Source organism: Phyllostomus hastatus, unplaced genomic scaffold (genome assembly GCF_019186645.2).
Source record: "Phyllostomus hastatus isolate PE091 unplaced genomic scaffold, TTU_PhHast_1.1 phas_contig_17, whole genome shotgun sequence".
NCBI lineage: Eukaryota > Metazoa > Chordata > Mammalia > Chiroptera > Phyllostomidae > Phyllostomus > Phyllostomus hastatus.
Genome location: NW_025333664.1, coordinates 3,425,143 through 3,442,029, shown reverse-complemented (window position 1 = coordinate 3,442,029; position 16,887 = coordinate 3,425,143). Strand labels below are relative to the sequence as shown.

The following is a 16,887-nucleotide window of genomic DNA, read 5'->3' as shown; positions in this document are numbered from 1 at the left end:
GTGGCTCCGCGGCGCAGGCGCGACGTCTCCACGGTAATCGGGGCAGTTTCCTCCGCCGGCGTGGGGAGATCCAGGGCTCCCAAAATTCTTGTTCGCGCAGTCTCGCCCTCGCTTCCTTCTCGCCGGAGCCGGCTCGCAGGCTCCCGAGCCCCTCCGGTCCCCGCAGCCAGCTTCTCGCCGCAGAGCGACTCTCAGGTAGCCCCCGTGCCGCCTCCCCTCGTTACCCGCCGCCATGGCGCAGCCGAGGCCGGGTGCTCCCCGGCGGAGTGTGCCCCGCTGCGAGCTGGCCTGTTGAGAAGCTCCCTTAGTGGTCCCCGGGAATGACGTCAAAGCTGGAAGGGGCCTTAGCAGTCACCTCGGGTCCAACGGCTTCGCTTCTCTCGTGGGGAAACTGAGGCACCGGGAAGGGCCACAGAGTTGATGGCAGCGTCTGTCGCCTCTGCCCTTCCCCGCGTAGTTCTGTCTTTTCGTCAGGCACGGACCACCTCCTCGGAGACTTTGTCTGACGGTTCGTTACCCAGGACCATCCTCTTTAAGCCCCTCCCACTTCACCCTGCCCGATCCTTCCCGCCCCCGATGTATTTACCGCGGTCTAAGTCTGTCTTTTTGTTTTTGTCTTCCTCCAGAAGGTATTTATTACGTACACGTACGCGCGGCCCCCCACCAGGTGTGTGTTAATGACCAGCCGCCCCAGGTGTGTTGTAGGGGAGACCCAGACGGGACTCTGCCCCTTTGCAGCAGGCATGCCGTGCTCCCGGGAGAGGGGCTCGAGGGCTTCGGGGTCGCGGCGGGTGCTGCGTGGAAAGAGGGGGTGGGGGCGGTGATCGAAGGCTGGGTTTGTTAAATTAGGAAGAGAGAGAAGCCTCTGAAGAGGTGGCTTTTTTTTTTTTTTAATGCGTGTAAACTTCATTGTAAGTTAACAGCAGTGTGTACATTTCCGATGAGTTTGGGGAGTTGAATACAGTAGTGTGGACATCCCCGCGGTGCAGTTTTAGAACATCTCCATTACCTCGAAAAGGAGGCACTTTGTGAACCGGGACCTGGAGACTCAGACTGAGAGGGCCGGAGTTTGGGGGGAGGGTGAATTACCCCAGAACAGCCAGCAGGAATGCCCCAAGGCCGCCATGAGCCCCGCTCTGTGTTGAGGGTCTGTTCAGGGTTGGGGAGGAAGCCGGCAGGGCCAGTGCGGCTGCTGCTGGGAGCGGAGTGGGAGGGGGTTGGGTGGTGGGAGGTGGAGGGGGGTCTTGGAACTTCCCCAGGTCCCCAGTGTCCTGCATGCTGTGTGTTCCACACAGGCTGGTAGCTCCTGGGGTGGCTTGGGCTCTTCCCTGGTGGTGGAAAGGCTTTCTGCCATCTTGATGGTGGAGGAGGGGGAGGAACAGAAGTATCACGATTCAGGCACTGTGTGTGCTCACTTGGCCTGCACAGTCCCCTGCCGTGGATACGACTGACTTCTCTTTACGGGTGAGAAAGTCAGGGCTAAATAGCGTGGCGGAAGCGTGCGGCGGGTTCCTGGACTCAGATTGCAGAAGCCGGGCCATCATTTTGCTCACCTGGTCCTGTGTTAACAGGTGGTCCGAGCGCACCGCCGATGGTTAAGGCAGAGTAGCTGGCAGGCGCCTCGTCCTGTCCCAAAGCCACTTTCTGAGATAGTAGCGTGCTTGGAGCTGTTGCTTTTACCTGGTATGTCTGCACCTGCTCGTTTTGCACGAAGCTTGGAAAACTTAAATGCCTTTCCAGGCATTCCAGGGGTGTCCAGCCCGTGGGCTGCACGCGGCCCAGGACGGATGCGAATGCGGCCCAACACAAAATCGTAAATTCATCTAAAACTATTTTTTTTTTGCTCATCGGCTTCCATTAGTGTTTGTGTATTTAACGTGTGGCCCAAGGCAACTCTTCTTCCAGGGTGGCTCAGAGACGCCACAAGGTTGGCCACCCTGTTCCAAGATTCCTAGCAGTTTCCCATTCTGTGCTGTCGTCTTCAGAGACGCGGCCCTCGTTAGCGAGTGTGTCACTCAGCTCCGTGGTGCCTCGGGGGAGGTGACTGACAGGGTGGACTTCTTGGTTTAAAAATTTGCTGATGACAAAATTGAAAATGGGGTATCGACATATGTGGGCCGTCAGGGAGTTAAAATACACAGCCGGTCTCCTTGCAAAGGAAAGTCGTTCATCGTGCCTGCTGTGTGACACTGTGCCACCGTCTGCACACACGCATAATCCGGCTCGGTCCTCGGAGCCCCCCGGAGAGAGGGTTGACGTTTTCTGTGTCTGTAGAGCAGGGGAGTGAGGCCTGGCCAGAGCAGGGGCCGGCCCCTGGCCGGCTGGCTGAGACCTCAGAACGGGGGCGGGTTCTCGCTGGTCCGTGTCCACACACAGTGCGAGGCCTCCGGCACTCAAGCAGAACAGAGTGGGCTACTTACTTGACAAAATTTCTACAAAGGAGTTGCTGAAGTGCAGCCAGGACTGGTTACTTTTCTAAGGACCTTCGTGTGAGATACTGACCTACAGCAGCGTGCAGGGGTTAACGAGAAGGAAGTGAGCTCCAAGTGGGAACCTGGGAGAACGGGACGTCTGCTGGTCCGCTGCCGTGTTCCTGGCGCTCAGCTCGGCGTCTGACCGTAGAGAAGAGCGAGCCTGTGTTCTCGCTGCTGGCTGAGCAGCGCTCTGCCGCGGTCCACCGGTGCTGGTTGATTAGCGGTGGCAAGTGGAAGGCGGACGCTAGGAACCTGGGCGTGGGGTGTGCGGCAACCCTCCTGTCCTCACAATTTTCTGTAAACCTAAAATAGTGTATTTTTTTAAAAACACTCTGCTGAGCACGTTAGATCTCTTGAAAAGAGAGAGACCTCGCAACAGGCCATTCAGACTGGCTCCCTCCTGTGCTGTAGCCAGCCTCGGATCACCTCTCCATGGCATTTGTTCCTGAAGACGGCGCTTGGCCTTAACAGCTTCCGTTACTTTTCAGGGCCAGCATGAGCCTGTTCGGAACAACCTCGGGTTTTGGAACGAGTGGGACCAGCATGTTCGGCAGCACGACCACAGATAACCACAACCCTATGAAGGTGCCTCGGCGGGCTTCCCGGCGTTTGTGCAGAGGGTGCCGCCAGGGCGCCCACGGCAGTGATGCCGGGGAGCCTCCTTTGGGATGGAAGCTGTGAAACGCTGTCTGGCTGCGTTCGCAACCACTGGAGCACAGAGACTGCGTGTCCCCTGCGCTCGTGTCCTGTGCCCCCCACGGTCCCGATCCCCAGAGTCACCAGTGGCGCTGGTTAAACCGCAGGTTCCCGGGCCCAGCCCCCACTGTTGAGGGAGAGTTTCTGCGGGGCAGGAGGGTGGGCGGGAGCTTGGGTGGCTCTCGGGCTGCCACCTGGAAACCATGCTGGTCCTCCCCCTGCCTTCCTCGTTTCTCGTCGCCCTCTGGGTCAGGGTGAGACACGGCCGACTGGGTTAGTTGTGGGGCACGAGGGAAGTCCACCGGGCGGGGGGTGGGCGGAGGTTAGTGAGGAAGAAGGCAGTTTGGAATGTGACTGGGGTGATGCGCGCATTCTCACGCCGACCTTTCCCCCCAGGATATCGAGGTGACGTCCTCCCCCGACGACAGCATCGGCTGTCTGTCCTTTAGCCCGCCCACCCTGCCGGGGAACTTCCTCATCGCCGGATCTTGGGCCAACGACGTAAGTGCGCCCTCGCGTGCCTCCTGCGAGTCCGGGCAGGGCTCACCTGGCCTTCCTTCGGGCGGGGTGGGCGCTCCGTCCTCGCCCGGGCAGGTGAAGCCGAGTCGGGGCTTACCCGGGGCGACCAGCATAGGAAGCAGCAAGGACACGGGACGTGGGGTGTGTGGGAACTCGCCCGTCGCACGATTTTCTGTAGAAATATTTTAGTATGTTTAAGTAAACTTTAAGTAAACCAGTTAGCGGGTGTGCGGCCTCCTGAGCGGGCAGACACCACTCCTCAGCTCGCTGAGTTTTGTTGCAAAGCCTCCATCAGATGGATGGCCCAGAAATGCCCCCTGCAGCTCCGTCTCCGCTCGCCTGGAGCGGCCAGCGAGGAGGGTCTATGGGGGGCTAGCAGGTAACGCAAAGATACGCCATACAGGTTAGAGTAAATGAAGAGAGAGAGACAGAGAATGGGTGTCGGCACACCCAGATTGCCCGGCCAGACGTCCGGAAAGCGCGCTCAGGCACGTGGCGAGCTCTTAGACGCAGCGCGGATTCCGCGTGGACATCGTGTGTGCCTGTTGTGCCACGGATTCCGCGTGGACATCGTGTGTGCCTGTTGTGCCACGGATTCTGCGTGGACATCGTGTGTGCCTGTTGTGCGCAGAAAAGACAGACAGACACTCTGGTAGAAAAGTAAGCTAAGGATGCGAAGAGACACTTCACAAAAGGAGTTCACATAGCCCATTGAACTTGAACCCCAGAGCCACACTAACAATCAGGTAAACACACATTTGTGCGATAGACTTGACTTGTCTATCATATTCACAAAAGGAACAAGCTTAAAGGAGTTGCACTTGGTGCTGACAACGAGAGGCCGAACCCTTCCATGGATTGTTGGTAGGCCTGTATATTGGTAATAGGCAATATTTATCAGAAACCCTTTTGTTTACACCCTGTGTCTCAGGGGCCCCCCTCTGGGGCTTGAGGGCCTGCGCTCCCAGCCACCGCCTGACGCGGCCTCATGTAGAAAAGGCCCCTGCAGCGAGGCTTGCGGGGACCGTGGTGTCTGTGAGTGGCGGCGACCCTGCTACGTGCGGGCGGTGGGGTGCTGGTCTGGACGGGCGGGGGGAGTTTCTGCGGTGGGAAGGCGGCGGGGCGGCGAGATGGGGGCGGCAGGGGAGGGGGAGGAGGTCGTCGAGGATGAGCAGGTGCGGTTTCTGCATGGGGCTTCTGGAGAGACTTCAGGTGATTCTCCGCTAAAACACATAAGAATGTTCGTTGGCACCGAGTGTAAGCGAGGGAAGCGGCAACCATCAGTGCAGGAGGGGACGCAGTGTATAACCTTGACTTTTGGAGGAGATAACATGTGCAGACAGACCGGAGACACACCACTGTCAGCTAGTGGTCTGGTGGGGTTTCTCGTCGTGTTCACACCATCTCTCAGTAAAACGCATTCCTTCTGGGATCGGGGAGAAGGACACAACGTCAGAGTAAGGTGTCCGAGAAGGGCGGAGCGTCTCCACACTGGCCTGCAGGCTCCGGGTGCTCACGGGCGGCGTCCTGCTCTGCAAGACAGGTCGGCACGCAGCGGCGAGAAGTGTGTCCGCGGTTTTAGGTGGAAGCAGAACGTGTTCACTTTAATGGCTTAGAAACAGGAACAGGAGAAGAGCCACCTGTGTGTGCGTTTCGATTGCTTTGTCCTCGGAGTGAGCTGAGTGGGCCGACAGCAGTGCATCTGTACTCCGGGGGGCCCGTCAGTCAGATGCGCGTGACCCCTCGTGAGCGGCTGCGTCCAACGCATTGACCTGTCTCCCTCCCGCAGGTGCGCTGCTGGGAAGTGCAGGACAGCGGCCAGACGATCCCGAAGGCCCAGCAGATGCACACGGGGCCTGTGCTCGCCGTCTGCTGGAGCGACGTGAGTTGCGCCCATGTGTCCGGTCGTCTTCTGCACAGAGCACAGTGTGGTTCAGGGTGCCCACACAGTTCTGTGTCTGCGGAGCCCAGACGCAGATTGTGTGTGTGTGTGTGTGTGTGCGTGCGTGCGTGTGCGTGCGCGCGCGCGCGTGCACGCACACACACTGAAGAAACGCTGAGTTTCCGAATGTAAACTCGGAATGTAAATTACTGGTGTGCCCAGTGTAGGCCATGTCAGCTTGGTTAATCTCCGTGAGAGCTTTTCTTGCATGAAAAACCCATTGTTTTATTGACCTGTTACCTGGAACAAAGGGTTTTTCTTAAAGCCTTTCCTACTTCTCAGCATTCCACGCGCTAATGCTGTTTTAAAGTTAGAGCTTTACAATCTCAGGGAATAATTCCTAGGAGGGAAAATCCTGTCCTGTTATGAGACATTTGAAGTCACTTGGGTTTCGGAATTCCATTTCCCTCCTGACCATCAGCCACCTCAGCAAACGTGTTCATGGTGCCTTTTGTTGGTTTGTTGTTACTGATCGAGGAGAATTCACAGAAGTTGAAGGAGGGGTGGCCGGCCACACAGAGAGCTGCAAGGTGCCAGGCCGTGCGCCCCCCACCCCCCGGTCGAGGGGGGTTGACAGGGCCGCCCCCCTCCCTCCCGTTCCACCTGGTGGCTGGGACGGGGAGCGGGAAGGCGGGCCTGGCCAACAGTCAGACGCAGATAGGTGTACCAGCAGGTAGATGAAAACGGTTTGAAAAGTGACGTGTTTACTCCAGGTAAAACTCACTTTTAATTTACATGCGGGACATTTAACTTCCAAATTAATTTGCCTGCCTGTCTTTACTGATTGGATGATGGGTGAGAATTTTCAAGTTTCTAGGGAAGTGCGAGAAGTAGGGCGAACTGACGCGAGAATTCGGCTGCCCGTGTGTCACCGAGTGGCCGTTGGCATTTACAGAGAGAACGCAGGCTGCCCCTCCCCCGTGGTGCACCTGGGCTCACGGGGGGCTCACACTCAGGATGGGGTGGGGGGGGCCAGTGCAGCCGGCTGCTCCGGAGGGGGGATCTGGGTGGGCGGGCTGCCGTGAAGGCTTCGCTAGGCGAGAGCCCAGCCGAATGCTAAAGGAAGAGGGGGCTCTGGGCCCATTGCCTTTCGCATTGTCCCATTGGGCTTAGGTTCGAATCCCACCCCGTCTCCTCTGGCTTTTTGACTTTGGCAGGTTACATAATCTCTCTGCGTCCGTTTCCTCGCGTATAAAATAAGACAACGATTACGACAGAGAATAGCATTTCACACTGGGCATCGTTACCAGGCCCCTGGAGTACGCTGAAGCACCGGGATGCCCCGGAAATCGGGGTAGGCGGGGCGGGCGAGGCCTGCGCTCCGGGGACCGGCGCTGCGGCGGCACGCACAGACGCCATCGGGATTGCGGGTCCTGGAGGTCTGTGGGGCTGGGTTGGAGCTGCGTCACGTGGCTGGTGCGGTGCCCACTGACAAGTGATGGGGGCGGTTGCGACAGAGGAGCTGGCTACAGCCCACGGGCTGCGTGTGGCCGAGGCCTGCTTTTGCAAGCAGGTGGGTTGGAGCCGCCACACTGGTTCCCTCGCAGCTCGCGGAGGCTGCGTTCGGGCCGCGCTGGCGGAGCTGCGGCGTGGCGCCGGAGGACTGCGGAGTCTAGGGTGTTTCGTAGGTAGCAGCCCCTCAAGACAAAAATTCGCCGACCACTGGTCTAGGCTTTGCATGTGGCGCTGTTTCTTCTTCCTGAGACGCGTCCTGCGCTTCTCCGTGTCCGACGGGCCTGCTCTGGGCTCCGCGTGTGAGTGGTCTCAGAACCGTCACCCGAGGACTGCCGCTCTCCCGGCCGGGCTGCAGTGGCCACGGGGCCGCCAGCGAGCGCAGGCCGGTGTGGTTTTCCTGCATGTCCGTCAGAGCCGTGCGGGCGTGGGGCTGAGCGGGAGGAGTGATGGGCAGAGATGTGCATGGGTGCGTGCGGGGAGAGAGAGAGCAGGGAAACAGGGCGTGGGCGCACTTGTGACTCGAGGGGGAGGGGTCGCGGGTATTTGTTGCTTCATTCTGGCACCTTTGCTGAAGGCCGGGGTTGATGAAGCTGAGAAACGACGTGAGTGGCTCCGGCAGCGCACGCAGGAGTTCCCGATGGGTGCGCCACGGCGGGGCGCGCCCCTTGATTCCGTTTGTCCCGTGTTTGGTGATATCTCTCGGAAGAGTAATCGGGAATGAAAATGGGGCTGAAAGTGTGTTTTGTGTATGACTGTAGTCTGTAGTACAGGGGTCCCAAACAATTGGGAGAATAAAAGTTGCAGAACAAAACCTGCCTGAGAAAGTTTACCCTCATGAAAATACACACATAGACAGATTTTCCCTTTCTTCGGATGATGGAGTTCCTCCGTTTTGTTTTAGGACGGGAGCAAAGTGTTTACAGCTTCGTGTGATAAAACCGCCAAAATGTGGGACCTGAACAGCAACCAGGCGATTCAGATCGCGCAGGTAGGAAGGCCTGGCCCTCCGCACACAGGCCGCTGCCCGCCGCGGACCCTCTGTCACGGAGGAGCCTGTGGCCGGGCCCGCCAGCCCGGGTGGGCGGACCGGAGCGTGCCGGAAGCCCCCTTCCGCGCAGACGCGGCGCCAGCGGCACCTGCGTCCTCGCTGTGACTGGTGCTGCACAGGCGGTCATGCCCCGCGTCTCCCGTGTGCGTGGAGACAAGGGTAGCACGGCGTAAGGACTTAGTGACGTTGAATCCATGGGAGACGGATGTTGCAGGTGGCCCTCGACATTCGCTCGCTTAACGCTCCAGCACCCGCGAGTGGCTTGCCTTTTCCCAGCGACATCTGGTCCCTCGGTCCCCGGACCAGTGCTTGTCAGATGCCTGCTGTGTGCCAGCTACCGTCCTCGGGGGCGTCCAGCAGCGAGGGGTCACTCCCACACGCCCCTGGAGCTGTGTGGTCTGCTCGGGCACAGGCAGGTTCTTGTGTGACGCCTGCCAACACAGGCAGAAGCCACGAAGGCGGGAGGACCTAGAACCAGAGGGTCTGACCTGGTGAGGGCGCGGAGCCGTTTTCAGGAAGGCTCGGCCCGCTCAGCTCACGTGGCGAGACACGCGTCTCCCGATCTCTTAGCTCGCGCCGTCCGCGTGGGTGATGCGACCCTGGCAGGTCCCGGCTGGGGCTGCTCTCCCGTGTGGCCAGCTGTGGGGGAGTCGGCCGAGGCGTCGGAACGGAAGGGGGGTGTGGCTCACGCCACGTGGGCTGTTCCGGCCGCGCCGAAGGGCTCACACGCCCTCTGGGTTCCGCTGGGCGTGACCTCCCGTGCCCTCTGGCCCCTCTCCTCGAGCCTGTGGAACGAAGGCCCCAGGGCTCTGGTTCCCTCCCCTTCACCGCCCTGGTCTGGTCTTGTCGCAAGCACGACGCTCCCGTGAAAACCATCCATTGGATCAAAGCGCCGAACTACAGCTGCGTGATGACCGGGAGCTGGGACAAGACCCTGAAGGTACGTGCAGCCCCGGGGGGGCGTGCGGCGGCCCCCGCCGGCACGGACTTGGTCCTCACGCTGTCCGTCTGCGCCTCTCTTGTCTCCCAGTTCTGGGACACGCGGTCGTCGAACCCCATGATGGTCCTGCAGCTCCCCGAGAGGTGCTACTGCGCTGACATGGTGAGCGGTCCCCCAGTGCCCGTGTCTCATCCCCCCCCCCCGCCGATGCACGGGCGTCCTCCTGACGGTGCACCACAGCCGGGGGCGGGGGGGGCGTGGAGCGCAGCCCCCGCCACGGGAGTCCCGGGTCAGGGCGCCTCTGCCTGCCCTCGTTCCCGCGCTGCCCGGTGCTGGGCGTCAGGGCCGGCTGGCGAGGGCTGTGTCGCTGGTTGGAGCGGGCACCACCGAGTCACGACCCTCACCAGCCGTGCAGCTGCGGGAAGACGGGCGGGGACTCTGCCAGGTCCTTGAGGGCCGCTCGGTGGGAGAGAAGGGGGGCCGCTCTCCGTCCGTGTAGCCTGCGGTCCAGAAGTGTTGTCCCCGCCGCCCTGGGCGCGGCGCTCACCGAGGCGTGTCGTGGTGGCGGCAAGGAGGCCGACGGCCTCTGTGCTGGGTGACGGCGTGAAGCGCCGGAGGTGGTCCCACGGGCCTCGCGACGGGCACGGCTCAGTGAGCCCAGGGACGGGGGCCCCCGGGGGGTTCTAGACAGCCGCCGGTGCCCTTGGAGGGCACACCTTGAGGTCACAGTATGGGCTGAAACACGCATGCACGCGTGTACCCGTGTGACACGCAGGGGAGAGGCTGGAGTGAAACGGGCCGTGGTGTCCGCGCCTGTCGCCGCTGGAGGGGCAGTCGGAGCAGGCGGCCTCACGTCCTCTCTGTCCCCAAGCCTGTGTTCTCAGCAGTCGTGCGTCCTGTCGTTTCAGAGAAACGAGTCTTAGAAATCCATGAGTTTCCTCTTTTCAAACAGGATTTTGTGTTTTCATGAAACACGCTGATGTCGTTCATTTTAAACTGAGAAAAGTTTTAATCAGACTTATTTTCGTGACTCCGAAAAAGTTGACCTCACGCTCTGGTGTGGAAAAACACGCCCCCGGGGGTGGGTGTGTTTGGAAAAGCGCGGTCCCTCACCCCGGGCGTGTCTCCGCTGCCCGCCCCGCCCAGATCTACCCGATGGCCGTGGTGGCCACCGCCGAGCGGGGCCTGGTCGTCTACCAGCTGGAGAACCAGCCTTCCGAGTTCAGGAGGATCGAGTCCCCCCTGAAGCACCAGGTGAGTCCCCGGCCGGGTCCGGAGGCGGCCGTTTGGCGCCTGAACCGGCGGGGCCACGCAAGGAGCACAGGGGTGCCTCTGAACACCTGTGGGTGTGTTCAGGGGGAGCGAAAGCACAGACACAGACACAAACGTCTGGTGAGTGAGTAGGCTGCACGCCTGCGTGAGCCCAGCTCACCTGCCCCCCGCCCCAGACTCCCCCCAGTAGCCGGGTGCTGTGGAGCCCGAGGGCCCGCCTCAGGGGGCCGCCTCCGGCTGTGCCCTCTGCGTGCCCAGACGGTTCCCGGGCTCCCACCCCCGGCCCTGTCTCCGCCTGCCACGGGCTCGCAGGTCCTCCCCACTCCCTGCGCCCTCCTGGACTTGCCTCCCTTCGCCTGGTCCAGCCGCTCAGACCAGCCTCCACTCGGGAAGCGGAAGCCGGGGGGTGGGGGGGGCGGGGGGGGGGTGGGGGGGGGGCCCCGCACCTGCACCTTCCCTGCCGCGCTCCTGGCTCTCCAGGACCAGGCACGGGCAGAGATCACTCGCCCTCCGCCTCGTGGTGAGGCGTCTGGGTTGGCATGGTGGGGACGCCCTTGCCTCTCCCCGAACCGCAGCACCGCTGTGTGGCCATCTTCAAGGACAAGCAGAACAAGCCGACGGGCTTCGCCCTGGGCAGCATCGAGGGCAGGGTGGCCATCCACTACATCAACCCCCCGAACCCGTGAGTGGGCACGCCCGTGGGCGGGGTTTCACCCGAGACTCTCTCTCCTTGGAGAAGTCTCAGCCGGGCCTTGTTTTTCAGAGCCAAAGACAACTTCACCTTCAAATGCCACCGGTCTAACGGGACCAACACCTCCGCCCCTCAGGACATCTACGCGGTAGGTTCCCAGAGCCCTGCCTGGGAACACAGCAAGTCTAGAAACTAGACTCGCCGTGGGCGGCTGAGTCATCCCGGGACCTGAGAAGGTGACGGCGACGCCCGTGCGCTCGCGTCCTGAGGGGAGCGCCGAGGCTGCGCTTTCGGCTCTCCGTTTCCGAGAACGCGCCGGCGGTCTCCATTGTCTGTGGTTCCCGAGTGCAAGCTCAGGGCTTCTGGGGGGGCACCCCCCCCCCGCCCGGCACCGGGGTGCTGGTGGACGGTTCCTCCTCTCGGCTCACCCTGGGAAGCCACTGTGTGCTGGGGTGGGGGGGTCCTTTCCTGGAGGCCCGCGCCTCGGTGTCGCTGGCTACGCGGACTAACTTCTGCTGACTTGGGCTGGTAACAGGAGACGTGACCGGCGTCCGGGCCGGCGGGCGATCGGGGAGCGTGGTGGCTCTGCCGTGACCGGGCGGTCGGTGCCCCTGGTTCTTCCGCTCCTGGTCCCTCCCCGAAGCAGCGAGCGGGCTTCTCCGCCCCGGGCCAGCCTGCCTCTCACCGCGCGTGCCGCTCCCTGCAGGTCAACGGGATCGCCTTCCACCCTGTTCACGGCACCCTGGCCACCGTGGGCTCTGACGGCCGATTCAGCTTCTGGGACAAAGACGCCCGAACGAAGCTGAAAACGTCAGAGCAGCTGGACCAGCCCATCTCGGCCTGCTGCTTCAACCACAACGGGAACATTTTCGCCTACGCGTCCAGCTACGACTGGTCCAAGGTGAGCTGGAGCCTCTGGTCCGTCGGAGCTCCTCGCCCCTCGCCGCCCCGCGCTGCCCCCGGCTTGCCCTCCGAGGGAGGTCCTTGGGGCCCCACTGGCGGGGCGGGGGGTGGGAACGAGCCCCGGCCCCTGAAGGACGAGCGTGGGAAGATGGCCCCTCCACACGGGACTCGGAGGCGGATCTCCGCCAGGTCCGGCCCTTCGCTCCAGGACGTAGTGACCCTTGGAGCTCTGGCCTTTCTCCCCACCTGCCTGTGTCGTCCCCCGCAGGGCGGTGCCTCGTGCCCGTGGCGCGGGCCTCGGCGCGGGAGAGGCGCCCACAGAACGCGGAGTGTTGCTTCTTCATAACGACTGTTTTTCTCCCCCTTTAGGGCCACGAGTTTTACAACCCGCAGAAGAAGAACTACATCTTCCTGCGGAACGCGGCCGAGGAGCTGAAGCCCAGGAACAAGAAGTAGTGGCGGGGCCCGCCGGGGCGCGTGCGGTCCTGTTCTCTCCCTGCGCCTTGTCCGTGCACGAACTGGTCCGGCTTCCGGGCGGGGAGCTGGTGCGGGCTCCACCCCCGGGGAAGGCGCTGCCGTTGCTCAGCGGCCGGCCTCATTCCACCACCATTCCAGGTGTCCCCCGTAACCCCACGGGACTGGGTCGTTGTCCGAGTCAGGGCCGCGGGGCCCCTGCCGGCTGGTTCGCCGTGCTGTGCGCAGCAGCGTGCGTTCTGGGGGCACTGGGAAACGTTCTGTGGATGCTGTGCTGTACTTTGTAATAAAACGTCTGGGAGGTTGCCTGCTCGGCCCCCTTTGTCCCTCTCCCCCCGTGCCCGCCCTCTCGCCCGGGCAGCTCCGGGTGGACATTCCTGCTCAGCATTGTGCTTGGGTTTCACCGGAGACTTCAGGCCCCCCTCGGGAATCGGGCAGGCGGGGTGTGACTGTGTCGTCTTGTCTCCCCTTCCATCTCAACACCCCCGCGCTTGTCGGCTCTGCGGGGCAGCCGTCCTGGGGGCCGAGACGGGGACGTTCTTTCCGGGCAAGGCCTGTGGGCGGGGTGCATGGGGCCGGCGAGGCAGAGCCCAGTTCCCCGCACGGGAAGTGCTCTTTCCTCACGCCCCCCAGTAGTGATGGCTTGGGGTGCAGCTTTTTTATTTCGTGTAGTTTAACATTCCTGGTTGGCTAGTATGAAATGAAATTCAACTTGATGTCTGGCCTCTGAGTCTGTGGAGTGTTTACCCTGTGATCCCAAACGCTGCTCACACTCCGCTGTTCGGGGCCGGCGTGCGAACCGACTCGCTGCGCGGAGGCCTGGCGTCGTGACGTCGTGAGACGTGTTTTCCTGCTTGTGAAGAGCAAGTGAAACCCCCACCGGGGAACGTCGCCCACACTCGGCGGCTGAGATTCTCTAGTCGTCGGATCACAAGTGAATTCACACCTGTTAACTCTCTGGCTCTGGCTTGGAGCCTGAAAAGTTATTTTTTGGGGAGAGAAAAAGGTGTGAGCCTGAGGAAGAAACCTGAATTTTCGAGTTAATCTTTTACATCTTGTCTTCTCCTTCTATGAGTCAGCCCTGTGGCTTTGTGGTGTGTGCGGGTGGGGAGACAGGGGGGCGGGGAAGGTGGGGCGAGGCGGTCAGCCCTGGACCCCTCAGGAGCGGCCTTCGCTGGAGGTGGGGTGAGATTCACAACTTGAGTTCAGCCCCAGGGTCGCTATTTCCACAAGCCGTGGTCAAAAATGGCCAAAAACGATGAGTCTATAAACTAGGAGTTTTGTAGAGTGTTCTGTCCCGACACTGCGCCTTGCCACCTCACCAAGGCGGTCATTTTTGTGATTGGCGAATTGGAAACGTGTGCCCAAGTCCAAGGTTGGCCTAGGGGCCGCCAGGAACTGGGCTGCCCGCTAGGAGCGTGCAGGCCGGCCCCCCGTTGCCGATGGTGAGCCAGGAAACGCTTGTTGAAGTCACTCCACTTCTTCAGATACTTGTTTTCGCGTTTCCTGAAGGGCACAGGGAGCCCCATGGAACTCTCCACCGTAGCCTTCCCCGTTCCTGCAGGCACCAACCAGTACCACGTGCTGCAAACAGGAGGTGCTCAATAGATGCTGGTAAATCTGATGGCATCTTCTGGTTCAAAAAGATGCGAGTGCAATCATGGCCCTTAATAAATGTCATGTTATTCTGCGTTGGAGATGTACTGTGTGACCACTTGAAAATAGAAGGTGGAGTCTATGAACCTCTGGAAAAGACCCGTTGGTGTTCCCCACGTCCCCCCCACATTTTATTAGAACTTTCAAGCACCAGGAAGAGCTGAGAGAGTCTTTCGGGGCACGTAAGCCGGCACCTGGATTCTGCAGCCCCCGCCCCGCCTGCACTGCGCTTTTCCGCGGCCTTCTCGGGTTCTCGGGCTCGCTCTCCGCCACGGAGTGTGCACGCGGACTGGCGGGGTGGTGTCCTGGGCATTTGGGAGTCGTCTACTGCGAGGTGCACGTCCCACCCCCTGCGCAAGGGGGCGGAGCCTGAGAAAGGGGTGCTCTGTGCGTGCGCGCATCTGCGAAGCCGCCTCCGTGGGGACCTGGTGCGCCCTGCCTCCCAGCGGCGTCTGTCAGGCCCCTAGATGACAGGAGGCCGGGTGGAGTTTGGCGGAGCGACACGAGCACGGTCGCACTGCAGCAAGTCATCCCTGTCCCTGGTGAGAAATTGCGACTGCACCGAAGGAGAGAAGCCGCTTGGGCGCCCTAAACGGGGGACTCCGCCGCGGGATGCGGTGTTCCGGTGCAGCCAGCAGATGGCGCCAGTAACGCCGGTGCCCTGTCGGGGAGCAGGTTCTGGGTTCAATTCCAGCCACTTGCGTTTGTTAGAGGAAACGAGCGTAGGCTCCCCGTTTGCTGCTGTTACCAAGCTTGTGAAACACTGGGAAATCCAGGGATTACTTCTGTGAGGATACATTTCTAAAACTAATAGTTTTATCGTTAGAAAAATGGATGGCCTTCTCAGGGAAATGCTACCAAGCAGCAATTTTTCAGAGGCCAGCGTCCTGACTTCCCTACTTAAGAATGTAATGTCCTCGCGGGCTTCCTTCTGGGACCTTGAGTCCTGGCTGCCCGCGGAACAGCACTCGCTGGCCCTCCAGCATTATTCCCGCCCTGGTTTGGGAGGTGAGATTCGGACAGCGAAATCCCTGTCCCCGGCTGCGGCCACTAGACATGTGGCCCGCAGGCCGGCGGCTGTCTCCGGGGGCGGGGTCTGGGCGGCCCCAGGCCCCTGACGTCCGGAGGTTTCCCGGGCGGCACGTCCAGTGTTAGCGTGCAGCCCCCACCCACTGTACGTGCACTCTTTCCCTGCAGATTATTTTTTTTAAGTATTTTTGATATTTCCTACTTCTGAAATTATTTGGCAGTCTTTACCCTTGGCCATGATTTCTTAACAACCACCCTGAACACAAGGGAATTTCTCAAAAGAAGTGTTTCCTGACGCATTGTTTTCAAATGTATCGGGTGTGTTTGCACACTAGTGAGGTCTACAGTATGGCATCTGTACACATTCAATGAAACTGACCCGTGGGGTATGTTATTTTTTTATATTTTGAAGCCAATTTCCTCTCTGTCTCCCCCTCAAATTGTTTGGAGATAGGAGCCCCAGACCGTGGTCCGGAGGGCCCGCTGGGAGTCTGTCCTGGCTGCAGAGCTGAAAGCAGCTCCAGCTCAAGCCACCTATTTCCTGGGAGGTGACGGCCAGGGGCTGCCACCGTGTCACAGGTCTGCGGGACGTCCTGTTCGGTGAGGTTCCCCTGTCTCCCGCAGAAGGCAGGAGAACCCTGAGGCCACATATTTGAGAGGTTTCTATTTTTTGACAGCACCATAGGTGTTGTCGCCACAAGGCAAAGGCAGCGGAGGAAATCATCCTATACACTGTTGTACGGAAGTCTGCTGCGAATTCCGCGTCAGTCTGTTTGAGAAAGACTTTTGAAGGTGAGAGCCCTTTCCAAAGCAAATAAAAACCTCCTGCATACTTGCTTAAAATGTAAGTGGGGCCCTTGAAAAATAACTGGCGGGCATTCTTATTCTGGCAGGTTCTCCCCATGGCTGTGGGGCCGGGGAGAGGAAGTGGACAAAGTACTAAGAAGAAACTCAGTGTCCAGCCCCCCGGGGAGCCCGAATCTCTCTCGTCGCTGACCTTTGGGCCGTCGGGACCCCCTCGGTGCCCGTCACACCTGTGCCTTCGCGTCCCTCTCTTCTCCGCTGCCGGCCCGCAGTGTGGGCCCCTCCCTCGGCGTATCAGTCCCAGTGGTCAGATGCGCCTGACGGCGTGTCATACTGTGTCAGCATCGCTCCAGGTGACTTAGGGTCCCCGACCAGATTTCGCCACGGGGCCACCCGGGGACTGGGAGAGGCCGGCTTTTCCTTACTCGCTCACACCCGGACTTCCAGCCACGGCTGGCTGCCTTCCTCCGCAGGTGGGGCCGTGGCCCTCCCGACCTCGGGTGTGACCCCGTGCACCACACGTGCCAGCATTCCCCTTCCTCCGTGGGTCCTTCTGGCTCCGGGGCTGGCCTCGGAAACAGAGGTGCAGTGGAGGCTGATGTTTTCTGAGCAAGACTTTGCCTGATGATACACTCCCCAGTCTTGGGACTCGTGGCTCCTGGTCCCAGAGGGTCCAGGGAGTCTGTCAAGGCTCCTTTCCTCTTGGGGTTTCATGTACACGACCCACCCCTCGGGCCGCATGGGGCGGCCCGCGGGGAAGGCCCCGCACACGGCTGTGTTCAACCGCCGAGAACTGCCTGCAAAGCACAGCCGGCATTTGTCATGGGCCAACTGTGGGCCCCCGCCCCCCAACTCACATGCTGCTGTCTCAACCCCCAGCGCCCCAGAAGGTGACTGTGTTTGGAGACACGGTTTCCAAACAGGCGATTAGTTAGTCAAGTGAGGTCCCTCGGGCAGCTCCAGTCGACTACGACTGATGTCCTT

The 16,887-nt window shown here is 60.9% G+C and overlaps 1 protein-coding gene across 2 annotated transcripts; it reads left to right on the top strand.

The window, feature by feature from the left end:
• RAE1 (ribonucleic acid export 1) lies at nucleotides 1–12,720 on the top strand. Of its 2 annotated transcripts, XM_045833443.1 has the most exons (13): nucleotides 220–508; nucleotides 627–694; nucleotides 2,963–3,059; nucleotides 3,567–3,671; nucleotides 5,479–5,571; nucleotides 7,988–8,074; nucleotides 8,988–9,074; nucleotides 9,165–9,236; nucleotides 10,221–10,328; nucleotides 10,922–11,028; nucleotides 11,110–11,185; nucleotides 11,744–11,938; nucleotides 12,310–12,720. In XM_045833443.1, the coding sequence occupies exons 2-13, from the start codon at nucleotides 678–680 to the stop codon at nucleotides 12,394–12,396; spliced, it is 1,131 nt and encodes a 376-aa protein (XP_045689399.1). In that variant the 5' UTR covers nucleotides 220–508; nucleotides 627–677; the 3' UTR covers nucleotides 12,397–12,720. The 2 variants fall into 2 exon arrangements, with proteins under 2 accessions (XP_045689400.1, XP_045689399.1); XM_045833444.1 differs by lacking the exons at nucleotides 220–508; nucleotides 627–694 and adding an exon at nucleotides 1–195.
• The last annotated feature ends 4,167 nt before the right edge of the window (nucleotides 12,721–16,887 follow it).

What these genes read in the sequence shown, in the direction of transcription:
- RAE1 (XM_045833443.1), top strand. An exon ending in TCGCCGTCTGCTGGAGCGAC is followed by an intron (nt 5,572 to 7,987) that starts GTGAGTTGCGCC and finishes GTTTTGTTTTAG; the next exon opens with GACGGGAGCAAAGTGTTTAC. An exon ending in AGGCGATTCAGATCGCGCAG is followed by an intron (nt 8,075 to 8,987) that starts GTAGGAAGGCCT and finishes TCTTGTCGCAAG; the next exon opens with CACGACGCTCCCGTGAAAAC.